Below are 26,931 nucleotides of genomic sequence, written 5' to 3' on the forward strand. Positions count from 1 at the left end.
GCTCTGAGAGGAGGGAGAAGATACGGAGCAGGGTGAGCACTTCACAGGTGAGGCAGAGCATAAAGGATGGTTAGGACTGGGGTAGCAGTTGAAGCAGAGCAGTGCACCTTCCCGACTCTTAGAACTCGGTGTGGGTAAGGGCTTGGAAGCGAAAACCAAGTATGCGCTTGTTGGGGAGATAATGCCAGGAATGGAATGTTTGTCTGGGAGAAATGAGAGGATAACTGGAAGCAGGTTAAGTAAATCAGGCCTTATAAAGAGTCTCAGATTCCAGGATGAAATTTGAAGTTGATTTGTCTGCAGTCACTGCAGGTTTTGGTGTGGAGATGAGATAGTATGGTTTTGTGTCTTCTCTAGTTTGTGGTCATTGTGTCCATCTCTTTTTATCTTGAGAAAGTCATTCATTTAGTTGTTCTAATGACTATTTAGTAGAGATCAATGTGCCTGGCTCTGGTAGGGTCTCAGTGTTCGCTGATACTTGGTTACACTCTTTCCTCTCCTTGCTGTCTTTGGACCTAACTTCATCTCTGTATTAGAAAATACTCAGATCCCACCCAAAACTTGCAGGATCAACTAAGATTTCTCATTGCCCACTGTTAGGCTTACAGCTTGATTGGTTATAAGGTGGGAACCCCTTCTCTCACTTCCAGAAAGCAAAACAACAGGAGAGGAATGATCCTTGCCCTAAGGGCTTAAGAATGTGACAGGGGAGTGCTTCCTGCATTTTCATTCTGGAGGACTAAGTGGTGATTTGTTCTTCTATCCCCCGTTGTCCTTGTCCTGCGGTTCAGTCTAGAACTGTGCTGTACACTAGCCACTAACCACATGTGTGTAGAGCACTTGAGAGGTGGCGAGTCTGAGCTGAGGTGTGCTGTTTGAAAGTGTAGAACATGCTTTCACTTTCAAAGACTTGGTATGACAAAGAGAATATAAAATGTCTCAGTAATGATAGTCTTTTTTATTGATTACATGCTGAAATAATGCTTTGAATAAATTGTGTTAAAATACATTAAAATTAATTTCATCTTTTTTTTACTTTTTGAAAACATGAAATTTAAAGTTGCATCTGTGGCTTACGTTATATTTCTGTTGGACAGTGGTCTAGAGACTTGATGAAATTTAGACATTATTTCGTATTGCATTGTACCAAGAGGTACATAATATGAGTTTGTCCCATTCTTAATGATCACTAAATTTGGTATTTTCCAAAACTGTATTTTAAATATATACTTTGATCACTTTCAGAACTTTCCATTATAAAGGTGTTTGTGTGTGTATATATATATATGTGTGTGTGTGTGTGTATATATATATATATATATATATATATTAAGGTATGTATTTTTGAAATTACTTCCAGAGTTTTTGTTGTAACGATACTTAAAAAAAAACACTCAGAACTTTCCATTTTAAAGATAGATTTTGAGTATTTCTGGAACTCTCCAGAGTTGAGATACATTTTTTTCTTTTGCAATGAGAAATCTGTGGAGTGATATTTTGGCACCTTGGGAACATCCTGTTTCCATTCTTTTTTACCTAATGGTTTTAGTGCCCCTTCAAGATCCTTTCCTGAATAAGTTATGTTGGATGCTATTCAACGTGGTGATTTTTAAATGCTGTTATTTCTTTTTTATATACAGTTGTCATTCTTCTGTAAAGAAGAACATTCTTTTTCTTCTTTCTCTTTTTCATTTTATTTTTAGGTGGAAGAGCTATGTGGCCTACCGCTTAGTTGGTTCATACAATAGATGTTTGATTAGAAAAGTGAAGTACAAATGAAATTTTAAAAGACAGAATCAGCGTACATGGACAATGGTTGTCCACTCCTTAAAGGAATCTTATTGTAAATCTTTTTTTGCAAAGCTAGTAATCACCTGTTAATTTCTGTTATCCTTACAAACTGGAATTTTCATATATAGCACATTTGTTCAACAAATTACTGAGTGCTTATTCTGTTGCAGACACTGTGTTAAGCACTTAGATTGGAGTGGTAAGCAGAAGAAAAATGGCTGTCCTTCATGTAAGACGCATCCTTCTAGATGAGGAGACAGACTTGCCCAGAACCCAGTGAGTGAAGGCAATTAGGAAGCTGTATCTGAAGAATCTTGATTTGGGAGGTGTTATACAGGCTTTTCCTCACAAACCTGCTCAAATAAATGCTTTGAAATTCAGAACCTTCAACAGTCATTCTCCGTGGGTCCGATGTGAAGAATATATAGTATAGTTGGCAGTTCCCTGCTGTTGTCTTTCTGATGGAACCCTGAATTAAGATTGTAGACCTCTTCCCTCAATTGCAATTTTTTCTCAAGCTTTTTTCCTCTCTGGACATTTTCCCAGCATTGCTGGGGTCCACACCTGCGTAAGGCATGTCCCAGAGACATACTTCAGGGACTCCTAATACCCTGAACATGGACATGTCCAGTTAGATGTGTACGTGTCTTTATTTTTATTTTTTTATTTTTTTAAAGATTTTATTTATTTGACAGAGAGAGACACAGCGAGAGAGGGAACACAAGCAGGGGGAGTGGGAGAGAGAGAAAGCAGGCTCCTCGCTGAGCAGGGAGCCCAATGCGGGGCTCGATCCCAGGACCCTGGGATCATGACCCGAGCGGAAGGCAGACGCTTAACAACTGAGCCACCCAGGCGCCCCTGTGTGTACGTGTCTTTAAAGAAATAAGATGTCTGTTAGTAAAGTGCTGTGACCTCAGGTTCCAGAATATCAACGCAACATTCTTTAGAAGAGATGCTTCACTTTGGATGAATCTAAGTTCAGAATCAGTCAGCCTCTTGTCAAAGGGAGAAGGAGAGTCCCAGCGACAGGAAAGCACCTCACTATGAATTGGTTTGGAAATTACTTCTCTAAATTTCCTGAGGATGTTTCCTTTCTCAACGTACACTCACCTCTGTTGCTTTCACTCATCTCATCTGAAGATGAACATTTTATTTCTAGTATGAGGTAGAGAGTTGGTGATTTTTTTTTTCTATTAACTTTTTCTTTTTGGGTAGCATATCAAATCTCTCTCTCTGTCTCTCTGTCTAAAAATCAGTCTCCTCTAATGAGGAGCCAAGAGAAGAAAACTGGGCTTGGGAAGAAAGTAGTTGCTATCATTTTCTATGGGTGCTTGGAAAGGGGCAACTGATCAGTTCCTTCAGTCCCTGCTTGGATAGCGAAAAGAAGGGCTGGCTTGGGTGAAAGGGTGTCTCTTTATTCTTAACTTTCAATGTTGAACCCTGACCAAGTGAAACTTGACTTCTGGTGGCTGCCAGTAGTTTCTAGTCCTTTGAAATCAAAACTCCAGGGCTTTGGCTTCAGTTAAGTTTGAAGTAATCAAGGAAGCCTGGGTAGAAAGCAGAATGAACCCTTTTTAGTTTTGCAAGTTTCATCAAGGAAGAGGGTGATAGGAACCTCCCCCCTCAGGCTGAAGCACCAGGCAAGTGCGGACATGGGGTGGGGAATGCGCTTAGCAGCGGCGAGAAGAGAACAGAGTGAGGTCAGAAAGGGGGGAGGGTATGCATCTCTTGCATCTCCCAGCACCGGGCCTCTTGCCTCGTGCTTCGAGTCAGCCTTCTTCTCTCACCAGTTGAAGCCTCCCTCTACTGCTTGTCTCTTAGGGTGACTAAACTTCTTGGTTCACCTGGGGATGTCCTAAGTTTAGCCCTGAAAGTTCTCCCTCCTGGGAAAACCGTTAGTCCTGGGAAAACTGGATGATGGGTCACCGGGATCGAAGTTTTAGGTATTTGGGCAGCACGTGTGACACCTGAGAAACTGCCCCACAGCTCCTGCCTCCATTCTCTGTTTCTCAGGAAAGGGTACAGAAGGCCCTAGGCCAAATGCAGGATCATGAAGTTAAATAACAGTAGCCGCCACCCACTGCAAGCCTACTGTGTGCCCGGAGCGTGATCTTGTTGAATCCTCAAGGCCACTGTGGAGGGAGGATGTTTCCTATCCAGTTTTATGGGAGAGAGACCAGAGCTGAGGGCGGTGACGACTTGTGTTCCCCAAGGTCAGCCAAGTAGAAGGCAGCTGGGCCACATGTGAATTTTGGTGTGCCTGGGCCTAAAATCTGTCCTCTTTCCACTCAATGAAGAACTTGCTGAATTTGATGGCAAATGGACAGCTGCTCTGGTGTAGCAAAGCTCTGCGACCGTCCGCCTCGTCCACGGTTTCCAGACTCTTTCCTATTAGAAGATTCCCCGGAGTATCCACTGAGCTAACAGCTGTGCAGGGAGTTACAGCAGTGCTTTAGTCTGATACCTGAAGCAGCCCCTGATAAATTATTCAGGTTTTAAAGGAATTGAGAAGTGCCTGGCACATAGAGGGTGCTCAGTCAAGGGTAGCTGTACTTGTTTTTTGTGTTTTTTTTAAGAAAAATTTTTAAAGATTTTATTTATTTAATTGACAGAGAGACAAAGAGGGAACACAAGCAGGGGGAGTGGGAGAGGGAGAAGCAGGCTTCCCACTGAGCAGGGAGCCCGATGCGGGGCTCGATCCCAGGACCCTGGGATCATGACCTGAGCTGAAGGCAGACGCTTAGCGACTGAGCCACCCAGGTGCCCCTGTACTTGGTATTTTCATTATGACACACAAACTATAATCTTGAGCTGAATTTTTTAGCCAATGCATGTCAATTGAAACATTTTAATAAAAAATCACCAAAGATTCAGGGTATCAAGATAATCAGTAGTATACTTGCTGAGTTCAAAGTTAGGCAAACACAAAAAACTTTTTTTCCCCCACCAAGGAGAAGCTATTCTCTTTGCTGTTTGATTTGGAATAGAGGACAGGCTTCCTTGCCATCATAAAAGGCTGAGCTAGAAGCAGAAAATTCTATTCTAGGGCTGCAAGCTGTAAATGGTTCATTTCAGGGGAAAATCTAATCCAGGGGCTTAGCCCTAAGAAATTCTTCTGCTCAAGTCAGAGATAATTGGAAGCTCTTAGTATAAGGACGGAAACCCCAGATTGTGAGCATCACATTGAGCGGTAAATGCCCTAGTCTGTGTGGAGGGATGCAGGAAGCTTTGAGGCTCCTCTCTGCTTTTATTTCCTCTCTCCACACCTGAGAAGTGTACCTTTGCTAGAGAGGGAAACACAGTTAAGATCATATAATTGATGACTAGATTTGAGGAGGACTCAAAGATGAAGAGATAATGGACATTCAGTTTGGTCCAGTTCACCAAATAACCACATGCCCGCCAGGTATCGGGTAGTGTGCTGGATTCCGGGGTTAAGGGGGGGGAGCAGCTTGTGCCCGCTGACCCCAAGGAGCTCACACGGGAGCAGAGGAAATAAGACAGGCATAAGATGGTTTCTTCAGCACCAGTTTGAAATCTTCATAGCTGTCTTAGTCCACTCTGAGCTTCCATAACACAATACCATAGACTGGCTGGCCTCGTGAACCAAAATTTATTCACTCACTTTTCTGTAGGCTAGAAGTGAGTGCAAGGTCACGGTGTCCGTGTGATCGGGTTCTGGGGAGGGCTCTCCACCTGGTTTGTAGCCTTCTCGATGGGTGCTTACGTGGCCTTTTTACATGGCAATTTTATCAGCCCAGGCTCCCACTGCTATTCCTCACTTAACTGTTATCACCTAAAAGCGCTGTCTCCAAATACAGTCACACTGGGGGCTGGGGCTTCAACATATGACTTTGGGGGAACACAGTTCAGTTCATACCATGGGCCCGAACCCACATTGTAACAAACCTATTAAAGTGTATCCATACCACACATTATATCCATACTTTCCCTGCTATACAATTAAGTGAAAGGATTTTTATAATTTTGCCTTTGAAATTATTTGGCTCTCCGTGATTAGTTCATTTTACGATTGGCTCTTGTTTCTCAGCAATCATTCATACTTGGGATTTTTTTTGCAAATGAGAATTCTAAATTGTTTTTATTTTTAATTTTTTTTTTTGAAGATTTTATTTATTTATTTGACAGAGAGAGAGATAGCGAGAGCAGGAACACATCAGGGGGAGTGGGAGAGGGAGAAGCAGGCTTCCTGCCGAGCAGGGAGCCGGATGCGGGACTCAATCCCAGGACCCCGGGATCATGACCTGAGCCAAAGGCAGATGCTTAACGACTCAGCCTCCCAGGTGCCCCTCTAAATTGTTTTTAAATGTAATAAAATATTTGTGAATCTGTGAATTTGACAGTTAATGAGATTGGCATAATGCTAGATTTCTGTGTTTAGTTGAGCATTAACTAATTTTGCAGTCTGTTTTGCAGTTTTTATATTTTGGAGCCAGTACTTTATTCCAGGTCTCAAATACTGTTGCAGGCTCTTGAAAAGCTCATTAGCCTCTAAGCATTGTCTCTAAATGCCTAAGGGATGAAGGGGTTGGGCTTGTTTATAGCTTCACTTTGTCCTCTGGACATGTAGCTCCTGACCTTAACCTCTCTTGCAGCTCATGTCTCCTTGGCGCTGAAGACCGGCTATGTTCCAGCCGTCCTCTTCCCCACCAGCCTCCCTCCTACTCTGTGTTCTTTGCCATCTCTCTCACGTTGACACCCCCACCCACCCTGTGGGAGACTCAGAGGCTGTTGTGGCCATCAGTGGGCCTCATACCCCCCTGTGTCAGGTTTCAGGCTGGCTGGTGTCAGGATGACTGCATAGGTATTGCTGGCAACCTTGTTAAGAATCTCGATTTCTGTACCTCTTGTCTGGAGACCAGCATTGTTGGCCTGGGTGAGGCTTGGGCATTTGTTTTGTTAACAAGCTAATGTGTTTATTAAAAGCACATCAGGTTTGTAAGGCGTGGACGTGGGCAGTGTTGGTAGAATGAAAGAGATGTGGATCTTAATAACAAGAACAATGCACCCCCATTGGATTTATCGCCCTGATTTAGAGGTTCTCAAAGGGCCCTTCTGCTGTTTCCAAGATGCCCCCAGGGTGTTGCCTTAAGGGTGCTAGGGAATGTCCCTCTGGCCTCCAGGCCATGTGTCACAGGTGCTGAGCCCTGGTGAGTAGTCCTGTAACAGCAGCTGTTACAGGAAGAAATTCTGCTGTCTCTTGTTTATTTTGTCTCGTATGTGAGGCAGGCTCTTTCTTTAATTCTTCACAACACACCAGAGACAGGTACAAACTGTTAATGAGGCTTGCCAAAAGGGAAGCACAAAGTAGAAAAATTACTACCATGTACAGGCTCACACTCATTCTAGTGCGGTCCCTCGACCATCCTCTTGATCTGCCCCTTCCAGGGGCTAGGTACAGCTTACCCTTCACTGTGGGACTCGCCCCAAGTATCCCCATGGTAGGAGCTCAGGCAAAACCGGCTTTCGGCCCCCAGAAAGAGAAGGGAATTTTTCCACCTCACTTTTGAAGACTATCCCCTGGGCCCATATTTTCTACTTCAGAATGATAACGTGGAATATCTATTCCCTTCAGAGAAAACTAACCCAAAGTTGTATTTTGTGCCCCCCAACCCCAGACAATCGTATAGTACTTTGACATCAGGATATCTTCTGGGGCGCTTGGGTGGCTCAGTGGGTTAAGCATCCCACTCCTGCTTTCAGCTCAGGTCATGATCTCAGGGTTGTGAGATCCAGCCCTGTGTCAGGCTCCTCACTCAGTGGGGAGTCTGCTTGAGAGTCTCTCTCTCCCTCTGCCCTTCCCCCACCAAAATAAATAAATAAATACATCTTTAAACAAAAAAAGACATCTTCTGAAGTCTTGGTTGTTCACTTAAATGATACGGCGTGTTCAACTTCCACAGCCTAGTCCCGATTTCTATGCCCAAGTGTCTTCAGCGAAGGCTCAAAACCCTGGGGGTGCAGCCTCACTCAGGACAACTTGTTAAACACATTCTAGACACAGCAAACTAATTATATGTCCTTCATTCAACACAATAATCCTATGAGGTCATCTTTTTTAATCTTACATTCGAACAAACAGAAACAGAGACGTTAAGCAACAGCCAAGGTCAAGCTGCCAGGAAGTGACAAGCCGGCATTTGAACTGAGGCCTCTTGGTTCCAAATTTGTGGATTTAGCTATTACGGAACACTGAGAAACACTAAGGAAGTAGGCTGGACCTTAAAGGTGAATGACAGGGTCTGGAATAATCATGCCGTTAATAGAGGGCAAAGTCAGGGGAGAAGCGGGAAGGGGGGCAGATGGTGAGGAGCTTGGGCTACAAATTAGGAGCCACTTGACATCACTGGGTCCCTTTCTCCTCTTTATCACTCTGTCTTGGCTTAATGGTTATCCTTCTGAACCATTGCCTTTGTTTTCAAGTGAATCACTGTTTTTGACTCTCCAGGAGCCATGGGCCAGCTCAGGCTGTGGTGAAGCAGCCTCTCCGGGGAACCCCTGGCAGGACCACCATCACAGCGATTGTCCAGACTGGGGGAGACTGGAGCACCGGCCTCTTCAGTGTCTGCAGAGACAGGAGAATCTGTACGTGTTCCCTCTTTATTCAAGTCCTCCTTGACTGTTTTCTTTCCCAAAGCATCCCTGGGTGCAGGAGCTACGTCAGGCACAAGGACAGAAATGTAATGGCTTTAGAATAACCGGACTAATCTCCTAGTGACTCACATGCACTCCTCGGCAGGAAAAATCTTGCTTTTCAGGGATGGGGATGCTTTTACAGAATAAGCGGTGACTTCATAGATGTTTTAAATGACAAAATCCACTGTTGGCAAAGGTGCATGAAATGGGCTCCCCCATCTGCTGCTGGTGGGAGGATACATTGGTATAACCTTCCTGCCGGATGGTTTAGCAATACGTATAAAAAGAACCTCAAGTGTTATATAGCTTTTGGCCCAGTAATTACATTTTTAGGCATTTAGTCTAAGGAAATAAATCACGTGCAAAGATTTAGCAATGTTAACTTCTGCAGCATTGGTTATAATGGCAACAATCTGGAATGACCTAAAATGTTTGATGGGGGTACGCATATAATGAGTTATTATACAGCCATGAAAAGTCACATTGTAGAATAACATTGAATGGGATGAAAGATGTTGTGGTACGTTTTTAAGTTAAAGAAGCAGACTGTAGAACTAAGCACGTTAGACACCATTTTTTGGTGGGGGGATATTTTTAAAATACCTGGACGGATACAAATACAAATGTTTATGACATGCCTCCAGATGGCAGGCTAATGAGTAATTTTTATTTTCTTTTTTGCTTATCTCTTTCTAGTATTTCTAGGAGGAATATGTAGTACTCTTATAAGAACAAGAATAATCACAAAAAGCCCCCTATGTTGACTGGAATATTTTCAGATGCTCTTTCAGCTCTAGAGAGGTACCAATAACACTCTTCTAGCTACATGATTTCCCCTGGGAATGAAGTTCAAAGCATATCGATTCTATTTTTATCTTAGGACATTCTGACTCGTCTCTGGTACCACGTCAGCATCCCCTTCCGGGTCCTGCCTTTGCAGATGCTAGGGAGCATCTCAGCCACAGAGTCTTTCTGGGGGATGCTGGGTGGCTGGGGGGAGGTCTCTGTTGGATAAGTGTTAATCACTAGCATTCAAAATCCAGCAGACCCTGGATCTACTATTTTTGAAGAATATGGCTTTCTCTGCCCTTTGCTGATTTTTGGAAAGATCTGGATTCATTCCTAAAGCCTCACAGGATTGATCAGAGACCCACCTGAGCTGTTACATGGTCCAAGTCCCTATTCAGCAGAGTCTTACAGAGGCTAAAGCTCTCCCGCCATGTTTTGGTGCTCTGGTCCTCTACGCTTGAGCCCTTCACTGTTTGCCTGGGCCCCACAGAGAAGAGACTGCCTCCATCCCTGTCCCTCTGCCCATCTGACGCTGAGTTCAGCAGGTTTCTTCCTGCCTCTGCTACCCGTGTGGACTTCTGATCAGATAATGATGGCAGCCATTCTCTGATTCTCTCAGCTTTCTTCCTCGTTCTCTTCCAGATACTCTGACTTCAGTTGTCCCCTGTACTGAGGTACAGAGAAGGCAGAATAGCCATGTGGAGATGTGGAGACCTAGCGTGGAAATGGGAAGTGGACCATTTTCCTTTCCTAGCTTGTAGTTGGGGGTTAGGGGGTCATCAGTGCATTTTCAAGTAGGGCAAAGCCTAGAATATAGTGTGGTGGGGAGGAGAACATGTTTATGTCAGATGAGACCTTGCCTCGAATCTTAGCTCTGCCTCTTACTGGCTATTTGACCTTGAACAAATTCTCTGGGTCTTCATGTTGCCCTCTCTAAAGTGAGGATAATAAAAGTGCTCACCTCAGGGGTTGCTGTTAACATTAAAACATAATGCCTAGAACCCATTCTTAACACTGGCTTAGAATTTAACTGGATCAGGTTTTTTTTTTTTTTTTTTTTTTTGGTTGCACGCTCTACTGGGTTGAATAGTCCTTTCAAAATTCATGTCCACCTCTAACTTCTGAATGTGACCTTATTTGGAAATGGGGTTTCTGCAGTGTAGTCAAGTTAAAAAAGAGGTTCTACTACATTAGGGTAGATCCTAATCCAATGGCTGGTGTTTCTCATAAGAAACAGGAAATTTGAACACAAACACTCAGAAGAGAAAGCCATGGGAAGACAGAGGCAGAGATTAGAATAATGCATCCATAAGCCAAAGAATGCAAGGATTGCCAGCATCCACCAAAAGCTTGGAGAGAGGCATGGAATAGACTTTTCCTCAAAACTTCTGGAAGGAACAAACCCTTAAGTTCATACTCCTAGCCTCCAGAATTCTCCAGTGAGAAAATAATTTTTTTTTAAGTTTTTATTTAAATTCCAGTTAGCTAACATACAGTGGAATATTAGTTTCAGGCATACAATTTAGTGATTTAACACATCCATACAACACCTGGTGCTCATCACGACAAGTGTCCTCCTTAATCCTCATCACCTGTTTCACCCATCCCTTCACCCGCCTCCCCTCTGATAAGTGTCAGTTTGTGAGAGAATCATTTCTGTTGCTTAAAGGTGCCCAGTTAGTGGTATTTGTTATGGCAGCTCTAGGAAACTAATACACAAACAAACATTGGATTTCATTTGAAGGCTTTGGGGTAGCTCACAGAACCAAAAAATCAACTAAAAACTAAGCTCAGAAGGGACAAGCTGCATTATCAGGAGCTCGCTGACACTCTGATCAACTCCAAACGTTTTTATTTGTTTTTCCTTCTGAGAATTGATGGAGCAGCTGGAGTTCATTTTGCCAGGCTTAGGTCATTCCGAAGAACAGTCCTATCAGTATTGCCCTCAGTAGTGAAGGGATGATTTTCCCAAATTACTACTGGGGTGCTGTCATCCAGGGATGCCCAACAAGTGCACAACAATGCACTTAGTGAATCTGAGATATTAATATTATTGTGACTATACGTTGTTATTATCCTCTAGCGTGTTGAGAGCAAAGAGTAGAGTCAGGAGGGATAGACTGGCTGCTGCAGTGTGATTTCTACTCCATCCCAAGAGCACCTAAAAAGTTGGCTAAAGAAACAACCATCCTCACCACCCCCCTGCCTTAAACGCTGCTTCACTACTTGGCTTTGTCCCTCACCCCCATTAATGTGCAGACCAACCGCACTCCGTCTTCTGAGGATTCCTGCTGGTCCGTTTGAGAGCCATTCTGGAGACAAGGTGAGAAGGGAGGATGTGAGGAGAAATAGAACATTCTTTACATTTTGGCATGATCCGTGGAGAAGGGGCCATGGATATACAGTACAAGGTGATCTGGAATGTTCTGGGTCCCAGTGGTTATTCCCGGATGGACCTCCCTTTTATGACTGCTCACAGTGTCTCGAAGCCGGCTCAGAAGAAAACTTCGAGGTGATATCGCCTTAAACGCTCATCCTCTGCGCTGTCATTCCCAGGACACAGGTGGAATGTAAGTGCTATGGATCCTGGGCTTCTTTCCTTGTTTAAAAGGGCTACTTTATCCACAAAATTTCATTTCAAGCCAGCCACTGTATAAATAGTTGTGACAAACTTGGGAACAAAAAAGAGCTGCTTTCCATGACTTTGTCCATGCCAGATTCCCATCCTGGGACAGCTTTCCATTACATGTTGAAAATTATTGCTACAATTTGTCATCCATTAAGCAAAGGATATGTTAGGAACAGCAGTGATTTCCATTTCTTTTTGACGTTTTGCTTCTTCATGTTATTGCAATTACATTTTTTATTTTTATTTTTTATTTATTTTAAAGATTTTATTTATTTGAGAGTGAGAGAGAGAGCGCGCGAGAGAGCACAAGCAGGGGGAGGGTCAGAGGGAGAAGCAGACTCCCCGCTGAGCAGGGAGCCCGATGCGGGACTTGGTCCTGGGACTCCGGGATCATGACCTGAGCTCAAGGCAGACGCTTAGCCAACTGAGCCACGCAGGTGTCCACAATTACATTTTTAAAACTGCCTCCCTCTTCCCACCTGGGCGCTTTTATCTGCATTCACAGTGCACTGGGGTGTTTCTGAGTCCTTTGGAGATGGGGTTGCTGAAAGCTCAGCTGTGAAGATAAAGCCACAGGGAAATGAGTGGCTGCTAAATGTTGTCGTGGGTGAGAGGCGAGGTATCCCGGCTTTGGGAATGTTTGTGATGGTGCACCAGAGAAGGTTTGTGTGGAAGGTTTAATCCACATTGGTTTGTAATTCAATATTTAGAGTTCCTACCCCTGTGTAGACAGGTGATGGGTGTTACAGACGTCATAGTGAATAAGACAGAGAAGGTTTCATAGAGGAGATAGACAATAAGCAAAATAATGGCAGTTGTGATAAGTGCCATGAAAGAAAGAAATAGGGTATTATGGAAGGAAACTAGGAGAGTGGGGTCAGGGATGGCCTCTTCGAGGAACCAACTTAAAGCCGATACTGAAAGATGGGAGGAAACCAGCCACTCAGATCGCCTCCCTGTGGAGGGCACCGTAAGCACTGCGGGGGTGAGGAGCTTGGTGTGACTAGTAGTCACCAGGTACCCAGGATGCATAGAATGAAGTGGGCCAGGATTTTCTTTGGTTTTCTGGAAGAGGAAAAAAGCACTGAAAAGGCCTCAGATTGGGATCTGTGTCCCTGAATTATATCTTGGGTAAAGTGTACCTCTCTCAAAGCACACACCACTGCTGTCTTGCTCAGCCCTGCTGTGCCCAGCAGAGTGCCTGGTCCATAGGAGGCACTGAAAAATGTTTGCTGAACAACCCATCAATGAATGAATTTTAACCTGTATTCTCACTGGATTCTTTCTTTCTTGCCCTTCATTGAAAGAATCATAAATCCTCTGAGTCGGAAGGGGTACTGGGGTCAGGTGATTTGGCCTCTCACCTGCTTGTTTAAGCCTCCCCTGCACTATGCCTGGCAAGAACAGCTTTGGCTTTCTGAGCATTTCTAGGAAGGAGGGCTTTTCTCCTTGGGAGTCAGCTCAGTGCTTTAAAAAAAAAGGGGGGGGCGCCTGGGTGGCTCAGTTGGTTAAGTTTCTGCCTTCTGCTCAGGTCATGATCCTGGGGTCTTGGACTGAGCCCCATGTCAGGCTCCCTGTTCAACAGGGAGTCTGCTTTTCCCTCTCCCTCTGCTGCTCCCCCTGCTTGTGCGCACACTGTCAAATAAATAAAATCTTAAAAAAAAGAGAGAGATTTTGAATAGTTTAGCATGCACCTGATGCAAAATTCAAAAGCACCTACCCCTTTGATAGATTTGCCATCTGTCCACCCAGTTCCCTGCAGAGGCAACTACTCTTACCTGAGCCAAAATACTGTCTGTAAGCTTGTAAAGATATAAAATAATTTTAAGTGAAAGTAGATTATTCTTTTTATTATAAAACTATCATGTAATCATCATAAAAAAGAAAACTACAGAGACAAAAGAACAAAAACCAGTATCCTGTAATCCCAGCTGTTGGAGATAATCATTGTTAATATTTTGGTACCTCTCCTTCCAGATTTTTTGCTGTACGTGTATTTATATAATTTCTAGAAATAATAGAATTGTAAACACACCCAATATTTTAAATTGCTGCGTAGATTCTGTTGTACGAAGGTACCATAATTTATTTATCCAGAAATCCATTGGTACCTTAATGTGGTCTCCAGACCTTTTGATGTTCAAACCAACACTCCGTGAATGTCTTTGTTCAGATGGCATTTTGCATGTGTGTGAGTTTACCTGTTGGGCAATTGCTGAGGAATAAACCTGCCTATCAAATAGTATGTACCATTTTATTTTTTATTTTATTTATTTATTTATTTTTTTAAATTTTTTTTTTTTAAGATTTTATTATTTATTTGAGAGAGAGAGAGGGATAGAGCACAAGCAGGGGGAGCAGCAGAGAGAGAGGGAGAAGCAGGCTCCCCGCCGAGCAGGGAGCCCGATGCGGGGCTCGATCCCAGGACCCTGGGATCATGACCTGAGCCGAAGGCAGACGCTTAACCGACTGAGCCACCCAGGTGCCCCAAGTATGTACCATTTTAAATCTTGATAGATCCTGCCAACTGGATCTCCATTTGGAAGTTGTACTAACCTACACTCCCACCCACAATGTATGACTGTGCCCATTTCTTTCTTGAGCATCTCTTACAGTTCGGTGGTTCTGCCTTTTTGTAATAATTGATCTGAACTATGCGTCGCTGCACTTTCCACCCACCTTTCCTACTTCTGCCCTCTGGGGCTCCACACTCTGGTTCTGTGTAGGCTTTTTCTTTTTCTCTCGACTCGCCTGTGAGTGAGAAGGATGAATAATAAATCACATTCCATGCATGAGGGTGGAGCCCATCTCAGGGGACAGGCCCGGAACATTTAGGCAGTGGATGCTTATATAACCACCAGGCCTTTGGATGTAATGTAAGAGGAAGAGGCTGAATTTCTAGCTCAAATCCCTTTTGAGCCCAAGTCCCTTAAAATAAACAAGTAAATAAAATATGATAATATATATTTGCATATATGTATATACACAAATAACACATGAGTATGTTCACCTTGTAAAAAAATGAAACATTACAGAAAAGGAAATCATGTCTCCTCTTTTAATCAGTTTGAAGGGTTTCCTTCCAGATCTTTGTCTCTGTGTTTATATATGTAGCCTTTAGTAATATGTACTATTGTTTTGTAACTCTTTAAACAAAGCATAAATAGTATTATGCTGTATGTATCATTATGCAATTTGATTATTTTTTTAAAAGATTATTTATTTATTTATTTGAAAGAGAGACAGCGAGAGAGGGAACACAAGCAGGGGGAGTGGGAGAGGGAGCTTGACGTGGGGCTCGATCCCAGGACCCCGGGATTATGACCTGAGCCGAAGGCAGACGCTTAACAACTAAGCCACCCAGGTGCCCCTCAATTTGATTATTTTTTGAGGATTTTTTAAAAAGATTTATTTATTTGAGAGAGAGAGCAGGAGTGGGAGGGGCAGAGGGACAGGGAAAGAGAATCTCCAGTGGACCCCTTGCTGAGCATGGAGCTTGATGTGGGGCTCGATCTCATGACCCTGAGATCACAACCTGGGCAGAAACCAAGAGTTGGCCTCCCAACTGACGGTGCCACCCAGGCGCCCCTTAAGATTTTATTTATTTATTTATTTATTTGAGAAAGAGAGACCACGAGTGGGAGAGGGGCAGAGGGAGAGAATCTCCAGCAGACTCCATGCTGAGCGTTGGAGCCTGATGGAGGGCTTGATCTCATGACCCTGAGTTCATGATCTGAGCCAAAATCAAGAGTCAGATGCTTAACCAACAGAGCCACTGAGGCGCCCCTGAAATTTGATTTTTTTTAACTCAAAATATGTCTTAGAGATTTAACTCTGTTGGTACTTAATCTTTCACTGCATTCTTAATTATTCCATAGTATGATTTACACCATTGTGGCTTATTTACACTTTCATCTATTAGTGCACATTGAAGTTTTAAATTTCAAGCTACAAATAATGCTGCAGTGGACATCCCCGTAACAGCCTCTTACTCTAGGGTAGACGCTCACAAGTGGAATTACTAGATCCTAGTGTACTTAAAATTTTACTAGATTCACCCAAGTTGCCTTCAAAAGGGCTATGTACCTATTTCTCTATGGTTTTCCCACAATGTAAATACTGAAAAATTGGCAGCTTTCATGCCAATATGCATTTCCCTGATGACTAGCTTTTCATGGTTGTTATTGGCCATTTGTGTTTCCTGTTTGGTAAATTATCTGCTCATGTCCTATCCCCATTTTCTTCTTTTGTTTAATCCTTTATATATTGATTTGTAGGAATTTACAACTATGTTGCAATATTTTCTCCTAGAGACTCTTTAAGACAGTATCCCATGGTCCCACTCTTGCCCATTCCTCTTGAGGTGTGAGCCAAGAGTTTTTAATCCCACTCAATCCACTGTGTAGGGCTGTAACATCTGACAAAAAGGAACTTTCCTAAAGTTGCATGATGTAAGAGCATCCCACAGGAATAAATACAAATTAGTGGTAGTGAGGATACCGTCTCGGAGCACACAAATCCACAACCATTGTGACACGCTAAATACGTAAAACATGAGAACATATGGTGTTGTGTGTAGTAGTTAAGACTTTTGGGCTAGACTACCTGAGTTCAAATCTGGCTTCTGCTCCTTCCTAATAAACGTATCCCTCTGCCTGTCAGTTTGCTCATCCATTAAAATGGACACAATAAGAGTATCTGTATTTTAAGATTGTTGTGAGAATTAAGTGAGTTAATGAATGCAATGTATTTTTAGCAGGGCTTGGCACATGGTGAAGTCTAATGTTAGCTATTACATAATAAGAATTTGGCTTTCATACCTTTTTTTTTTTTTTAATCCCATCTGACTACTGTCCCAAGGTAACTGAATGTGCATTTCGTGTGTTGCTTTCAGCATCTAGTAACTGCATCCTAGTGAACACTTAGATAACATGGTTATCTGATGGAAAGGATTAAAAATAAAAATAACAGCATGTATTTTTTAAAAAGACATACCAGTCATAAAGATAAGATACAGGAGTTCCAATGCACAAAACAACGTCTTTACAATATACTTACTGAGGGTGGTGGGCATTTCTCCTTGCCAATGATAGCGGTGCAGCTCAGGTGATTGTGTAAACACAATTTATTATTCACTTAGCTTGCCAGCTTTATAATTATGCAATTTTTGATTAATTTTTTATTTGCAGGCATTTGCACTATTTCATAATCCATGCATAAAATGAGATTTGATTGATTTTTTTTGTATGTGCCATGATTTCCAAGTCTCCTAATTCAAGGTTGCCTGCAATATGACCGCTGTGAACTTGCAGGAAGTTGACTGGGCCATCTGTCCTCTGCGCTGTTCATCCCAGTGGTCGGTGCGGGGTAGGGCCTTCTGATCTAGCTGGGAGTAATGATTTTTTTTTTTTTTAAATGTGGGGCAAAACATCTCAGACTCACTCAAGGCCGAATTCAGAATTTGTTTTGGGGCAAGGGACACCTGTAGTACGTGATTTAGCGGATTATCTCATGACTCCTAAATGGATGAAATAGATGTTCTGTTTCCCAAAGACAGGCTGCTCCTTACCCTCCTCCCCGCGGAGTCCTCATGCCCTGTGGGCACGTGTGCTACCTCAGCCCCTCACAGCCAGGGTGAAGTCCACAACCCTGGAACATCATTCTGAGCTTCTAGGATATAACAGCATTCCTCGCATTTTGCTTTTTTGTCACTGAATCTGGGAGTGGGACTTTGTACTCGCACCTTTTGGGGAGGGAGGGCAGGACAGGTAGCAGAGACAGGCCCTTGACAGGAAGTTCTAGTGCTAGTGACATGGTACATGAGCCTCTTTGTTGGGTGCACTAAAAGGCTGTGGTCATTACTATTTCATACTCACTGAAATGGCTAAAATCAAAAGGACCAACGGTTGCAAATGTTGGTGAGGCCATGGAACAACTAGAATTCTCGTCCATTGCTGGTGGGATCGTTAAATGGTGCAAATATTTATGTCTTGTCAAGTTCAACATAAATCCACATCCAGGAATCCACCTACAGGGAATGAAAATGTATGTCTGCATGAAGACCTGTACAGGAACGTTCATAGTACATATTCACAATAGCAGAGAATGGAATAGCTTGTGAGAGTACGGAGAAACGGTTTGTGTGTTATGGAACCTGGACTGGATCGCCCGACGGAAGAACCAAGCGGCACCCGGAGATCTTGGAGGATAGGAGGTTTATTTAACGCCGGCGGGCTCAGAGGACAGTGAGCTCCAAAGGTCTGAGTCCCGAGCACAAAGGGGGTAATTTATACCCTTCTACTTCCGCATACTTGGCACTTCTGGCGCATGCGCGAAGCGGGGCAGGGAGAGGAACCCGGATTGGTGTGCGCGCGGGAAGCAGAGCGGGGAGAAGAACCCAGAAGAGCCCCAGGGCAGGGGCTGGGACTCTCTTGCTGGCTCGGTTGGCCATCTTAGGACACAGATTTCCCTTATCATGTTCAGTATTCATACGTTGGACTACTACTCAGCAACGATGAAGAACGCACTACACACATAACAGCAAAGATGAACCTCAGGAAACATGTTGAATAAAAGAAGGTGGATATAAAAGTAAACATGGTTCCCTTAATATGAAGTCCAAGAAGAGGTAAAACTTATCAATGGGAAGAGAAATCAGAGCAGTGGTTGCCTCTGGAGTGGGGATGGGAGGATTGGGATCGTCTGGGAAGGGGCACAAGGGAACTCTGAGGGCAATATTCTACTTGTTCGGTTACTTGGGTGAGAATGTGATTGTCACAAGTCACCCAACAAAACATTTACAGTCTGTTCATTTTCTTGTATATAAATTATGTCTGAAAATATTTATTGCATACATGCGTTAAAGGTATCGGTTAGCTTTTTGGTATTTATTTAATTTTTTTGCTGTTTTATAGTCCTAATTATTTGTGTTCTTCAAGGTCATCCTCATTTGCGATGCTAGATGACATAACATCTTAACTGTGTATGAGGAATTCTTAACCCGCAGTCTGTTGATAGCTTTCAGTGGATCCTTGGACCCCACAAAATTGAATGCACAATTTTGCACGTCTATGTATTTTTCTGTTCCCTTGAGGAGTGACTTCATAGCTACCACCATACTCTCAAAAGGGTCTGTGACCCAAAATGTATTTAAAACAGAACCTCTGCGTTAGATGGTTCATGCAGAATGTGTAAGAAACAGTATCAGGATTTAAAGATCAATGAATGAATCAATGACAAACTGTTTCCAGTTGATGTTCAAGGAACCAATCCTCTAATAGTTACAGATTAAAACTGGCAGATGTCAGTGGCCCCATGAAACTAGCAAAAATTAGAGTAACCTTCTGGCCCGAGAAATAGAATACAGTCCTGATGAGAATAGCAGGCAGAATCAGTGCACCATAAAAGAGCTTTCAATCACATTTACAGAGAAAGACGCCTGCTATTCACAAGTATCATATACTGGGTCTATTTTAAATATTGAAAATAGATAGATGAACATAATAGAAGCAACAGCTACGATTCAACTGTAAAAAATTATTTAATGCTTTTCTCTTGACAGGAAAAAACAATTACCATAGTGAACGCTGACAGAATTGTATCAGGTTCAGCTTTGCCAGTGTTTAACAAAAGAAGACAATTTTGATGTGGCTCGGTTATGGCAATTTTCATCCACTGAGTTTTGACAATTGGTTATTCATTCTCAGTCCCTGATTGCAGGGAGACAGTGTGGTATTAAATGGATGGCATCGGGTTGTAAATGCTCTTTGAGATGTGAAGTTGCTCTGGGCACATCTGAGAACCGTGGCTTTCTTTTATGTGTTATTGACAGGTTTCTGTGGTCTGTTTTGTCCAATGTGCCTTGAGTGTGACATCGCCAGGCATCATGGAGAGTGCCTTTGTTGGCCACTGTTACCCGGGTCCACCTTTGCACTGAGAATTGGCACCAGAGAGAGACATAAAATACGGGTAAGTGTGTTTGAATGTGTATGTGAACTTGGATCTATATAAGAACCTAAATGTCTTTCAAACCCGTGGTTTAAAAAAAAAAAAAAAAAGTCTGGGTGAGAATGCTTAAAAACACCAGACTTAGTGGAAGACTGGGAAAGGAAAGGGAAGAAATTTCTGATTTCATTCATAGGAACCAAAATGCCACATGATGAAAGGTATTTCCAAGGGGTACCTATTATAATGCTGATGTTGGGTCAATGGGCTGCTTCTGTTTCTCTGTCTCTCACTGCATCTGGTATATTGCACCAAATTTGGAGGATATACTTGGGATGGTCTAAGTGAAAATGAAGACTATGGGGCATCCGCAGAGTTCACTTTGGGGGCTCCCTGGGGATGCTTCAAAGAGCTCGTCACTTTCCGGTGCAGCTGAGCCTGAGGTACAATGAGAGACTGAGCAGAGACAAGTCATACATATCAGGATGTGGACAGTTAAAAATAAAAAAGACATCTTATATATTCATGTGGAATGATCCCTAAAATATATTTCAAGTGAATAAAAAGTACAAGACACAGAAGTATGCAACTATTGACGTAGAAGGACTATAGATGTACTTGTGTGGACATAGAATTTATCTGCAAGTGTAGATACAAACCTGCCCACAACAGTTGCCCTCAGATAACTTAAGTGGGTGGCTAGGACAGCTGTGGAAGAGGGAGGTACTTTTTACTTCCTGTGCCTTCTTCCTGTGAGAATGTTGGACCATAGGCATTTAGTACCCATTCCAAAGAAATGAAGGAATTATAAGTATTACGTCTTAATAGAAAAAAAAAAAAAAAAGCTGTTGACAGAGAAACCAGTGGTTTCAAGTGTGAAGTTTGTAGCAAAAGCCCTAAGTGAGGCCAGGTCTCTGAGCTGCAAGGATTGATAAGCAGTTGAGCTGCTTGGCACTTGGGGTCCTGCCGGAGCGGTGTCCCCGGGCGTTCCTTTAGGGCATTGACTTGGTGGAACTCGGAAGCAGTGGGTGGGATAGGCCCCTGAGTGATGGCACTGAGCCTGTGTGATTGCGCCGGGACAGAGACGTGGGTCTTCCCCTAGGGCACCCTGTGTGAGGACTGGCTCGCCGTGCACTGCTGTTGGCCCTTTTCCATCTGTCAGGTGGCCCGGGAGCTCAAGATGAGGGCCTCCCGACTCTACGAAATCTATGCAGCTCCTTCAACCAAGGACAACCTTATTTGACAGAGCGAGAAAACGCCTCCTCCTTACCCCCCTCACCCTCCTCTCAAACCCCTCTTAGAAGAGAGATTGTTCTTAAGCTTTCACGGAAATAATAAGAAAATAAATGATTTCTCCCCTACTGTCTTTGCTTTCATTCTTTCTTCACACACACCTCCGATGAAGTCTCTCTGGCATTTGTCTGGATCTGCTATTCCAGCCTCGCCACCTAGAGATGAGCTTGTGCCTTCCACACCTGCCTGGAGTTGGAGAAGGTTGCATTTTCCCTCATCTTCCTACCACCATCCTTCCCTGGGAAGCTTTCTTCTGCTAACCCCCTTCACCCACAGAGCCAGTAGTGGGGCAGGAGATGGTTAATCTTAGTTAGCACCTGGTCTGGACACTAAGTCTCACTAAAACAGAGAAGCATCGTCCTTCCCTTGTCCTGACTCCTTCAGTCCCCACCGCATGAAGGAGACGGCCTCAGGTGGCTGCCGATTTGAACACTCTCCAACACTGGCGGGTCTTCGGCCCCAAGCTCGAAGCCTTAGGTGGGCAGCTGAATTGGTCTGCCTAGCCCCCCCGCTTACATGTCCTCACAAGAAGAGAGGAGGCACAAAGACAGACACACAGCGGGAAGACAGCCATGTGAGGACGCAGAGATCGGAGCGATGCAGCCACAAACCACGGGATGCCTGGGGTGACTGGAAGCTGGAAGAGGCAAGGGAGGTCTTGGAGGGAGCATCGCCCTGCCCACATCTTGATTTTGGACTTGAAGCCTCCAGACCGGGGGAGATTGAGTTTCACTCGTAAGCCAGCCAGTTTGCAGCACTTAGTTACCGAAGTCCTGGGAAGCTGTACGCCGCCCGTCAGCCCCAGGAATGAAATACGGCTTTTGTCAGGGCGGCGGCACAGAACAGGGCTGACGAGCCTGTGTCCTGAAGCCCGAACTGCCGCCCGCATTTGCTGAGTGTGTAACTATGGCAAATTTTCTAATGCCCCTGTGCCTCAGTTTCTTCATCTGTAAAAGGATGATGCTGAACTCAGAGGGCTGTGAGGATTCTAACAAGTCAGGACTCTTAGCCCACTGCCTGGCAAGTAGCAAGGACTCAGTAAACAGGAGTTGTTATAACAATTTAACTGCTACCTTATATTCACAGCAAATTATGTTACTTTTCCATTTACAGCTGGGATATAAAGTTTTCAATTAAATTTTAGATTAAAATGGAATCCATTCGAATAATCTTAAGTAAGTAACAGTATGGATGGTTGGTGGATGTGGCAAACATTTTGAAAGGTGGTGAAACTCATTTTAGTGGCCACTTGTCTCTATGCCAGGTCCTGTTCAAAGTGCTCTACTGTGTTTTAAGACGTTTAACCTTACACCCCTCAAGAAGATGCTATGAGAGCTCCCTTTTCCAGAAAAGGAACCGGAGCCACAGAGTAGCTAAGAGATTTGCCCACGGCCACATAGCTGGGAGGCGCCAGGCAGTTAGGTTCTTGAGGCTGCGCTCCCGACCTCCGCGCTAAGCAAGCGGAGAAGGCTTCTGGCCGAGGTCTTTCTGGGCCTTCGGGGTTGTACAGCTGGGAGTTTGCTCTCCAGAGACGAACCCAGCCTGGGGAGCTCCAAGAGGCCGCGGCGGCCGTCCGCACAGACCCCCAGCCGGTCCCGTCTGACACAGTGATGCCTCTCCTCCCGGCCCTCCCTTTCGGACGTCCTGAGCAGCCGCCAGGGAAAGAAATGCTCAACGTTGATATTGAACCCTCGATAACACGCTCCCCCTCCAAGCCAGCTCCTGAAAACACCAGGCCCGAGGGACAGCTAACCCGGCTTTATTGTTCCATGCTAAAACACACATCAGGCTTCTCAGGCTTACAGCTGGGACTTGTACTCAGTTCTGACGAAGGGGACTTGGGTAATGTCCCCTCTTTGACATGATGGGCACCCCCCCTCCCCACGTGGAAAGCAGATGGTACTGCGGGCCTTGGTCTCTGGCGTGGGTCTCCTGAGCTGGTGGGAGCTGCAGGTGGATGTGTCCAGCAAGGGGACCCTTGTTTCCCTTGGCTTCTTCTCCTTAGTCTGGCTAGGAAAGAGCAAACTCAACACTTCATCAGAGCCACAAACCCAAACAAAACACTGGGCTCCAAAAAGCAGTGGTTCTACCACCAAATCACAGAACAGAAAACAGAATTAGTATGTGAATGGTTCTTTGAAAGCTGATGGTGGAGAGTGGTCCCAAAGCAAGGCAGCTTAGGGCCCTGACTTCTGGTTTCCTCCAGATCATGTCAAGTGCAAGGAAAAAAAGGACCAAAAATACATGTGTTCTTCCCGGGAGAAAAGTGAACCAACACCCAATATTTAAGTGAGAGACAACAACTCTGGTATTAAACTTCCCATTTCCTCAGACCTGCAAAAAGCTGTCAGTGGCAGAAATCCGAGGGTTTCCCAACAGTGAAGGCATGTTCCATGTATTTTTTTTTTTCACTAGAAAATTTCTTTTGGTTTTCGGAGTTGCAAAGTATGGAACAGATCTCTGATGACTCCGCATGGGCAAACAACATGAACACACAAGCAACACACATTTCAAAGTAATCCATACAGATTATTATAAATTACAAAACCAGAAAACACATAAAACCCCACCAAAGGTCTTGCCTTTACAGTGGAATATACTAAGGAAATAAGCTGCCAGCCTTGGAACTTTCTATTTTTTTGGAACAAAGATATGAAAACTTTATAATTCCTTAAGTGTCCCCTGCTCTATAAAATGATTTTTTATAAGTTTCTATATTTTATATATCTAAGCTTTATTTATACAATAGTCCATAATGGTTAAGATTTTACACCCTATTTCATAAACATCACTCACATACGTATTACCTCATCAAGATTCTCTTTTGGTCTATTAAAAACACTGTACTTAAAAAAACAAGACACAAGAGTCTATAGGTTCTCTGCTTGCATCTCCATGGGGGAGCGAATTTTTCTCCCCTTCTGTTTTGTCTTTCTGCTTTTTCCCCTAAACGACACCCTCTCCCGAGCCACATGGAATAAGAAGCAACAATTCCAGAGGATAAAATCCAGACTCTGTGGTTAGCAAACTCTTCTAGGGTATTCTAGGGTAAATTTCTGGGCTGACCTCATTCTGACCATTCTAATTCATCCTCACCCGCTTCCCACTCCTTCCACCACTTTTTGGCCCATGACTTTTTGGAATCTCTATGGTGGAATTGACAGTCCGGATGAAAACTTTAGGAAACAGGGAGAGTGGGGGTGCTTTTCTTAAGCCTCTGTTTGGCTGGCAACAAATCAGATTCTTCATTTAATGTTTTTAAAAAAATATTTGGTCTCTTGGCTAAGCAGATTCAAAGGAAAAGCTAAATTTCCATGAAACCCTCCACTTGATAAGTCATGGAAAATTCCCAGAGACTTAAAAAACAGCAAGTGTGCAAATTAGGAATGATTTCCTGTTGCTGTCAATGGGAGAGGAAGAAGAAAGAAAATGTGAGAAGCAGCAAATGGGAATGAGAGGCCCTTGAACACGAGGCTGTAATTAGCAAATGTGGTCTAATGGTTTCTGGGGACTCAAAGATGTTGTGTGTTTACCTCCGCCCCCAATTTATACAACTTGCTTTTGTGTGGGCAGCTTGCCTGTACTTTACCTTTCCAAGCATTATCTATAAAAGTAAAATTCCTTCCAACTCTGATAATTAAATGACTTTTCTCTGGAAAATGAAGTCACCGAAACCTACTTATAGGTGGGCTGTAGGGCCTCATGGTAGTAACAAGTAGATTCCAGAATCTGAAGGCAGCATCTCTGGATCCTTTGCTACTGGGGCTAAAGAGGAGCCAACCAAACCTGAATTCATCCCAGAGGAAATGGAACCAACATTGAGTCAGAGGAGTTAAGAGAGAAGGGACGACAGACAGTTGGCAACAGCATCACTGACCATGTGTGAGAGGCAGTGTCATCCCTGAATTATCCTTTCTGTGGTCTCTCCATACCTCTTAGCTTCTCACTCACCACCTGGCAGATAAAGCCAATTACTTTGGGGTTGTTGTTGCTTATTATCACTTTCCCCTGGGGTTAACTGAGAGGAAGGTGTGGCTAAAAAGTCCAAGTTACTCATTTAATTAAGAGATGGGTGGTAGTTTGAGTCCTGCATGTGGCAGCTTCACATAGAAGAAAGCATTCCTGTAACCACAAAATATATTCCTTACTCTGCTCAGGGTTTGGCTGATGCTTGCTCCTGCTTACAAGCAGGACTGCATGACAGGCTGAGGTGGTTTCTGTGAAAAATTACAATCCTGAACTTTAAAACAACCAATGTATCCAAATACTGTTGTGTTCTTATCATCGTCTTTAATAATCAGGGCAGCGTGTGCTTTTAAAAATGAAATTCTCATCGATGTCTTAAGATAGGGGATGGCCCGAGGAGTCTCAGGCTACTTCTGAATTGCATTTATCGGGACTGTGGCTCTCTCTGGTTAACACGGATAATTTAAAATTTGTATTTTAGGGTAGGGGACCTTGCTGGCTTAGTTGGGAGACCGTGTGACTCTTGATCTCAGGGTTGAGTTTGAGCCCCATGCTGGTTGTAAAATTTGTATTTTAGAGTTTTTTAAACCAGGCGTAGAAGATCTTCTAATGACTTGCCCTTTAAAATGACTTGTTCCTGAGCAAAACAGAATACATGGTTTAAGTGATTTTGTATCTTTAGACTTCAAATAGCCTCTCTGTAATCTGTGGTAGCTCTCTTCATGGATTTTTCTTCTGAAATTCTTTATGTACCAAGTCCTCATTTCTTTAATCAGTATATTCTAGCAGAAACCCTCTTGATCAGTGTCAGGGGTGGGGGGAAGATAGCATGGAATTGGATTAGAAAAGAACACAGATGTGGTGAAGGACTCAGGATGTTTGCTGGGAGTCAGGAGAGGGGGTTAGAGCTAGGGGCATTGTGAAGAGGCACTGGCCTCTTTGGCTTGACTGTCCAAGAGGAGAATATCATGCCGGCCCCTGCCCACACTGCTCCAAAGGTGAGCTGCATAGACTGGCCAGTCACAGAGCTGGAAGGAATTTGATGTCTAGTCTTTTCATTTGTCAGCTAGGTGCCAAGGTGTGAGAAATTGGCAAGATAAAGTTTGGCTCTGACAAAAGAACAGAATAATAGGAGGGGTGGGAGTTTGCTGTAACATGGAACAGCCTGTGAGTCATGCGCTGTTCCCTCTCCGGCTCACCACCCACAGATGCTCTAGATGAGGACAGATGTGTTCCTTCTCCTCTTGCCCTTATGCCCCAGAGGCCAGCCTGTTGGTATTCCGGTACCATCCCTGATGTCTGAGGACTATCACATGGTCCACAAACTCCATTGAGCAGTTTCCATCCAAGCAGATCATGTGTTCTCTTCAGTATCCCAGTTGTTGCTAGCTCCTCCTGGGAAGATGACCAAGGCAGGGTCTGCGAAGGTGAAAAAGATTTCAGAATCTATTCTGTGAGTGCACCCTGGAAAGAACTATAGCTCTTTAAAATTATTAAGCCTTTTGGACACATGTCTTTCTTTTCATTTCACAGAAGAGGTGTTCATCCTATCGGGAGGTACACAGCGTCTAGTTCCCCACTCCTGGTGATGCTAACTGTGGTCTTTTGGTTAAAGTGGTTTTCTACCGGGCTTCTCCACTATCAAGTTGCTGTTCTCCTCTTTGTGATTAATAAGTGTCATGACAGGAAATACTCTGAGCTCTTCAAGCTTTCATCCACTAATTTTAATATCTACTGATGATTCTTGCATGAACCAAGTATTAGCCTAGTGGCTGCCAAATGGTAATTTTTAAAAAATTCCATCATTCTTTCTACATTTAGTAGTTGGCACTCTACTATATGGAAAAGCTTTTCCTTATATT

General features: G+C 43.7%; 2 protein-coding genes across 3 annotated transcripts in view; one reads left to right on the top strand and one right to left on the bottom strand.

Moving 5' to 3' along the window:
- Positions 1 to 1,387: 1,387 nt before the first annotated feature.
- PLAC8L1 (PLAC8 like 1) lies at positions 1,388 to 21,080 on the top strand. 2 transcript variants are annotated; one of them, XM_032404444.1, is made up of 4 exons: positions 1,388 to 2,067; positions 8,261 to 8,397; positions 19,698 to 19,834; positions 20,913 to 21,080. In XM_032404444.1, exons 1-4 carry the CDS (start codon positions 2,006 to 2,008, stop codon positions 21,051 to 21,053), a joined length of 477 nt encoding a protein of 158 aa, XP_032260335.1. In that variant the 5' UTR covers positions 1,388 to 2,005; the 3' UTR covers positions 21,054 to 21,080. The 2 variants fall into 2 exon arrangements, with proteins under 2 accessions (XP_032260335.1, XP_032260336.1); XM_032404445.1 differs by lacking the exon at positions 1,388 to 2,067 and adding an exon at positions 2,633 to 2,956.
- A 2,657-nt stretch (positions 21,081 to 23,737) lies between these two features.
- SH3RF2 (SH3 domain containing ring finger 2) overlaps positions 23,738 to 26,931 on the bottom strand; it is a 125,796-nt gene continuing 122,602 nt past the window's right edge. The window contains exon 11 of the mRNA XM_032404446.1: positions 23,738 to 26,488. The gene's annotated coding sequence lies outside the window, so the exon portion shown is untranslated. The remainder of the gene's footprint in view (positions 26,489 to 26,931) is intronic.

The sequence above is a fragment of the Phoca vitulina genome, unplaced genomic scaffold, assembly GCF_004348235.1.
Source record: "Phoca vitulina isolate PV1807 unplaced genomic scaffold, GSC_HSeal_1.0 scaffold6, whole genome shotgun sequence".
In the NCBI taxonomy this organism is placed as follows: Eukaryota; Metazoa; Chordata; class Mammalia; order Carnivora; family Phocidae; genus Phoca; species Phoca vitulina.

Bases quoted from the DNA above. Each gene is read 5' to 3' on its own strand.
- PLAC8L1 (XM_032404445.1), top strand. From the start codon at position 2,835: ATGAATTGGTTTGGAAATTACTTCTCTAAATTTCCTGAGGATGTTTCC. The intron at 2,957-8,260 runs GTAGAGAGTTGG...TTGACTCTCCAG, and splicing joins CATTTTATTTCTAGTATGAG to GAGCCATGGGCCAGCTCAGG. The intron at 19,835-20,912 runs GTAAGTGTGTTT...GTCTTCCCCTAG, and splicing joins GAGAGAGACATAAAATACGG to GGCACCCTGTGTGAGGACTG.